General features: G+C 36.5%; 1 protein-coding gene across 1 annotated transcript in view; it reads left to right on the top strand.

Moving 5' to 3' along the window:
* Positions 1-4,962: 4,962 nt before the first annotated feature.
* The window catches only part of LOC308093431 (unconventional myosin-VIIb-like), a gene marked incomplete at both ends in the record, with an annotated part of 36,121 nt that continues 34,331 nt past the window's right edge, over positions 4,963-6,752 (top strand). The window contains 2 exons of the mRNA XM_080439766.1: positions 4,963-4,974; positions 6,227-6,328. Of these exons, the coding sequence (XP_080295892.1) occupies positions 4,963-4,974; positions 6,227-6,328 (114 nt within the window). The remainder of the gene's footprint in view (positions 4,975-6,226; positions 6,329-6,752) is intronic.

Raw genomic sequence — 6,752 nt, 5'->3', positions numbered from 1 at the left:
AGTACATGCATCGAGTATAAACCACGAGGGCACTTTGGTGTTTGTGTTGGCAGTTAAGTGTGGAGCTGGCTTGTAGCAGAGGTGTAGGAACGACTTGGCTAGTACTGTAGAACCCATATGCCGGACTGACAGCTTGCACCTGATTGGCTAGTTGTGCTCCATAGCCTGAAGGGATGCTGGGTCTGAGATTATGAATTCACAAAAATAACATGGCTGTCGTTGATCGATTTGTAAATTAAACTGCTGCCAGTTTGACCCTGATCCATGTAGTGGTTTGCAAAAATTGCTGCGGACAGACGCATACAAACACACACTTAACCTCTGCCCTGCCTTGGCCTGGCGGAGATAATTATTTGAATGTTAGTAGTTAACTGGTTGCTTCAGCTTGAGTGTCATTAAATCTCTCAAGCTTCGCTGTGGCAATAGCAGTAGTTGTAACGTTAAAGGTGTTCATTATATAAAAATGTATATTTCTGAACAACCCTTGTTGACAGATACGGTAAAGCCTGTGTTATACTTCTTGCGCATGGCATTCACGCACCGAAAATAGCCCATCTGCAAGCTCATAACGCATTGTAGATCGGCTATTTTTGGTGCGCAACTAAGCATAAATCAAACATTAGCGATTCACTGAAATATAGACCAGTATGTCTACCATATCTATCATCCACGACTTATGCTACTGTATTGCATTTTAGTAGTGTTTTAAGAGTCAAATCCTGTTAACCTATTGTGTACTCCTTGGTTGCCAAGAGGTTGATCCCAGTGTCTTATTTTAAAGTCTAGGAGATTTTATTTCAGTGCTTTAAAGCAGGGTGTCCCTAACCTTTTCACTCGAGACCCAAACATACAAAATTACAATTAAACGCTTTAGCCCTATTTAAAAAATAGTGAAAATGTATGTTTTTTGTGATCTTTTGAAAATGTCTTAAATTCAAAGAAAAAAATCCTTATTTTATCATTTAAAAACAAGTTTTAAAAAGGGATATTTACCAGCGACCCATAAAAATGCATGCATGCATTCTAGACACAGATCCATTACATTACAGCCTAATGAGATATTGGATTATTACTGTTGTATTGTTTTACACAATAATGGGGATGACTTGAATATTTTTGCCTCATTAATGCTGCTGTAAATTGATTGTGGCCTTGTTGTCTAAATGAGTTTTATTTTGAGTTTTTGGTTGCTTGGTTTTATTTATGCTTAACAGCTAAAGTAACCACCATCCACAGTGGAAATGTACAGTATGTGAAGTCGATGCTGAGCCCTGTTTTCTTTGATTTTATATTCATTTTGGCCTACCTCTGTCCTTTGAGTGTGCCTTTCTTTGTTTTAATTCTCTTATGCTCCCACAACAAGTGTCATATGATCCCAACTCAAAAGGGATAATTTATTAGCAGTTAAATCTGCACAGTCAAAAGTTAAACTTCTTAGTTATTTTTGGGTCACACGTTTATTTTTATTTTATTTTTTATTAAAGCATTTTATAATAAAGTATTTTTGTTAAAATGCCTTAATAAAATGAGAATGTTTTCATTATGTTTTTATATTTTATTCTCAAATTAATTTATGGTCTTAATGCAAAGATTGACTGAATTAGACATCAAAGCATGATACGTCAATGTATTTTTAAAACGGCAAATGGTTAAGTTTGCGTTGTTTTTCATAGACTGGAGCAAAACAAAAACGGAAGTTTACTTTGACATAATGTGGGACCTAAAACTGAAGGGGGGGAAATATTTGTGCAGTAGTTTACTCAAAAGTACACATTGGGTCCATTTAAATGTCCAAGTTAAAACAGTTTAATTTGACATTAGTATTCACTGTCACATGTAACCTCTGATCTGTAAAGTACATGCAAGATGTGTGTAACAGTGCTGTTCTTTAACTTCTGTCCTTGTAACCAGATCAATAAATAATAGATCCAAGGGATACATCAAACTGTGATATTTGTCATCTCAATGGAAGTATAGAAACATGTTTCTTTTTATTTTGGAACAGGAGTGTCTGTCTGGGACATGAAAAGATTCTGTTTATGAAAGGATCCCCATTAGAGACACATGAATGAGCCTCTAGTCATCCTGGGGTCCTGATCAAAGCAAAATATAAAACACAAAATGAATACAAAAAGACAGATTAACACGGTAAAATCAAATTAAAAAGTTGTCAAATTAAAGCATTCGATAGTAAACAGGGATGTATCTCTTACTCTACTTGAGGTAAGTAGGTGGTAACTGCTTTCACTAATTCCCCTTTAGACATACCTGAATCTGTTGTTGGCGTGAGGCCCATAGTGGCTAGTATTTTCTATTTATTTATTTAATATAACAGATCCTAAAAATCTTGTGGCTACCTCCTCTACATCAGTGGCGGGGGAAATGGATAAACTCATCAGCCAGAGGACAGTGTCGTAACGCAGAATCGCGGGGCCTCCCCGCGGGAGTTTCACGTGAGGCCCACGCATGTGCGTGCACAACCTCGCGAAAAAATTCTGGTCTAATTCGGTTCTATTTGACCAATATAAATCAACTTTTTTCTTTTTTTTTGCTGTAAAAATATTTGTATCAGCGCAGGCGGGGCCCCCCCTGCTGGTGGCCCCCCCGCACCGCATCACTTGCTACCCCTCCGTTACGCCACTGCCAGAGGAATAAATTACCAGTATTTCTAATGTCCCTCACAAAGTTACTGATTTTCGAATGAAAAAAATAATTCCGGCGAGTTGACACAGTCATATGAGGAAGTGTATTGTAAATTAGGGTCACGTACAGCAGTGACTCCCATTTGTTTATTCAAACGGGTGTTGGATTAATATCTTGGATAGTATGTTCTTGATTACCATGGTGTGTAATTGATAAATCATAAACACACCATGGCAACTGCAGTGAGTGGTTAGAATGCTGGTGATAAACTATTGCTAATCTGTCGAGGTAGTGAACAGGCTTTTTGACCCATTTAGACCTGAGGCCGATTCTAAAAACGCCTTCTAAATCCTCACTTAAGTTTACTGAAAAACTTCCAATATTTATAAAAGAAATTACAAAACATTGATGTAGCTATATACACTGTACATAGCGACAACCAAGGTGGTATATAATAGTTGAACTATACCACCTTGGTGAACTTGACTGGGGGTCAAGACTGATACAAAAACCATCCCTTGTTCAATCTTGGTAATCACATAAGATGCTTTACACATCTGTTATATCTTTGCTGCACGGAATGTTATGAGGTACTGTAGTGAGTCAACAGCATTTATCATTTTGGGATGAGCGCAACACGCCTATATTAGAGAAGATACACCCATCCAGCCTTATCCATATCTGTTTAATTGACATGATATTGATTTGCCACTCCTACAGATTAATGGCCTGTGTAAACTATGGTTCATATCAGTCCAAGAGCCCACCCTTCTCGTGTTTTGAAAGAATTTGCTGTGGTGCTGGTGTGAGGTTATATATCTATTGGACAGCCATCATACACTGTACAATCTTGAGTGTCAATTTAACAGAGTACTTTGAGCTAAATGAACAGGTTTTTTTGTGTAGTACTAGTAAATAGTAGCCTAAATTTCATATTTGACAAGATTCACACGGTAAGCTAATATTTATTTAAGAGTTGGTAACTCCTATTAATGTGTAGCCCAATAATTGTTTCATCAATTTGTCTAATCACCTTTTAGGTTGAACTTATTGCTGCACAGTATTTTCACTTAAAAAGTGGCATATTATAGACTAATAATTGCTCTTTTCAAGAAGATTTGAGTGCAATTCAAAATTATTCTAGTAGTTTGCACAGCCTAGAAAAGTTATTTCACAGTCAAGTGTCTGCACTCAGGGAAATATCCTTAAATACACCTACTATTGCAATACTTTTCATACATTTATATATGCTGCGCAGGAAGCCCATATTAAATAATATTATATTTACGGATATTTCCTTGTGTGCTTGCAATTCCTCTGACTATATTAATTGCTACTCTACTGGAAGGTATGCCTGGTCCTTCGATTACATAATTGTGTATTTACAGCTTTATTGCTGTGATTGTCCCAGAGAGGTCCACCAGTGGCCCTTCTGATTCACACCGCAGGGGTCCAAAGGCTGTTCCATGGTTTCACAAGACATTTTTCAAGGTAAAAAATAAAAAGGAATTGGTTAGAATGTAACCTACAACTATGATGTGTTTCATAATAGTAATGTAGCCAACTACAATATGTACTCCACATGTTACGACTGAAATGTTGGTCTACTGTATTCCCAATCTGATCCATAAAGAAAGTCATTTGATAAGATAACACGAAACTGATGATACAGCATCATCAGTCAGGCTATTTCTATTATGCAAATAGCAGTTGATGAGGGATTCACCTTAAAATCCCAGTAATGGTATCATATGTGTGCACTTAGTGACAAGGAAGACAAGAGGTTTCCCTTGTTCTGACTTGAGTGTGCAGTTCAAAGTCAAAGTCCCATAAAAATGCTGTCACTTTGAGTTTGAGTTGACTGTTTCCACCTTCTGTTAACGACACTCCGCTACTTCTGCTACTGTACAAACATATGATCTCTTTGTGTGCGAATTAAGGACTGGAAGTAGGGTTTTAATGAAGAATCAACTATAAAGTGATTTCAGGTAAACCTCTGATGAATTATTAGACGTTTAAACAAGATATATTTGCTCATATGTTGGTTCAATTGTGTGTTTTCTTTAATAACACCGGGCATTGTCACTCAGTCATTTCTGCTCTGTTGCTTGCATGTGAAATTTGAGCAGTCATGAAGATTGTATGCAGTATATCCCAATTAAATATGATTTATGAATTCATAGAAATGGAGTCAGAAGAAGACATTAGTCTGTTTATGTTGTTGACAACATAATGTGTGTAGGAATGGATGGAAATATGGAATATTCCCTCATGTATGCTTATGTTTTGTTTAGGGAATAGGAAAGCTGTGGTTTGGTGATGCTGAGGAAGGTAAGCCCCCCAAATCTTGATTTCTATACCATGTTTTTGTACAAATGTCTTTAAACTTAGTATGGCTCTTTCTAGGGGCTTTAATGAAGAAGTTATAGCTTTGCCAGGAAATTACTGTTCAGTTGGGTGTAATGACTGGAATTAGAGTTATTATACGGTAGGTTTGTATTTTTAATTCTATTTGATTTTGTTCTATTCATTTTCATTTAATTTTGACTTGTTTCAGTTAGTTTCCAGAGTGGATTTGCTCTTTTCATTTTAGCTTTTGTTTTAAAATGTTTTGTTTTTGATAGTTTCATTATCTTTTTATTTATTTATTTATTATTATTTATTATTTATAACATGGGGGTATTTGTCAGGGGCAACATTTAAGACATTCAGAATAGGTATTACACTGTACAATACAAACATAACACTTTGTGAAGTCAATTGACTCCAGTTTCAATCAACAACAATGCACCTTACGCTTCTTCCGTTGACAAATTTGAACAAATTGACAAAGACTAAAACTAGACCCACATCTTTAAAACATTTATTTTTGTTAGTTTTGTAAGTACACAATATAATTTCAGTTAGTTTTAGTCTAGTTTTATTTTTTATTTCAGTTAAAGCTGCACTATGTAACTTTCCTCTTGGAAATCCCTGGATTTGAACCCGGTTTCCTGCGCAAGTGCTGACATTTTCACCATTGAGCAAATAGAGCCTGCCTGCTTGCTCAGGGGATAAATTAAATCTTGACTACCAGGTCGAAATTCGTGTGTGATCCTGTGTCTAGGTGAGACATGAGACCTTTGCCACGATCTAAATGTCTCAATAGAAGAGCAGGGAGACAAAATACAACCACACCAATTGTATAAGTTATATTGTATTAACATACTCTACCATACAGATTGGACAAAATTGTATTTTATTCATTAAGAAAAAGTTACATAGTGCTGCCTTCACCATTTTTCTTTCTCCCCCACACATAGTTCTTGTTTTTAATTTAATAACCATCCTCTGGATAGTTCACGTTCCAGTATTCAAGGAAATACTGTAAACTGTGTGGTGATGATGACTGAATCATCATAAAACATTAACCCTACTTGTACGGTTTTTAATGTAATAACCTTGCTCTGGATAAAGTTCACGTTCCTGTTTGAAATACAATTCCTTCAAGGAAATACTGTAAACTGTGTGGTGATGATAACTGAATCATCATAAAACATTAACCCTACTTGTACGGTCAACATACTGTTTTCCGTGTTCCCAGGGGGAGTGGGTGTGGGTGGACTCCAGTATTGGGGTGCTCATCGGAGCCAGGGTCAAAGTGACAGATTCTGGTGACCAGATTCTGGTCGACGATGAGGGAAATGTAAGTATGCTGTCGCATATCTCAGTTTATTTGTTTTTCAGGGCTGATTGACTCTGGCCATGTCATAATAGGTGAACATTCTGCAAAAATAGCAGATCTACAAGCTCACAACACGCTGTGTTTGTGAGTTTGTAGATTGGCTGTATTCAATGAGATTTGATGTAGCGCCAAAAAAAAGGAGGTAACCAAGTATGGACTCCTTAGGGACCCTAGTCAATGAAATGAAAATGAAAGTAGGCCTACGTATATGAGGATTAAGTGGTTAATGTGTGTGCATGTGTGTTAAGACCACTGCTGTTAGTGTGTTTTTTTACATACCTTATCACACACACTTTGCTTCTTCAACCTTGTCAGTTAATTTATAGACTTATTTTAGGAATTTAAAAGACAATAGGCGCCCTTTAGAAAACACACACTCCATATC

The sequence above is a fragment of the Gymnoscopelus braueri genome (genome assembly GCF_963280865.1).
Source record: "Gymnoscopelus braueri genome assembly, chromosome: 10".
NCBI lineage: Eukaryota > Metazoa > Chordata > Actinopteri > Myctophiformes > Myctophidae > Gymnoscopelus > Gymnoscopelus braueri.
Note: the sequence above shows the minus strand (reverse complement) of the source record. Positions and strands in the feature narration are given on the sequence as shown.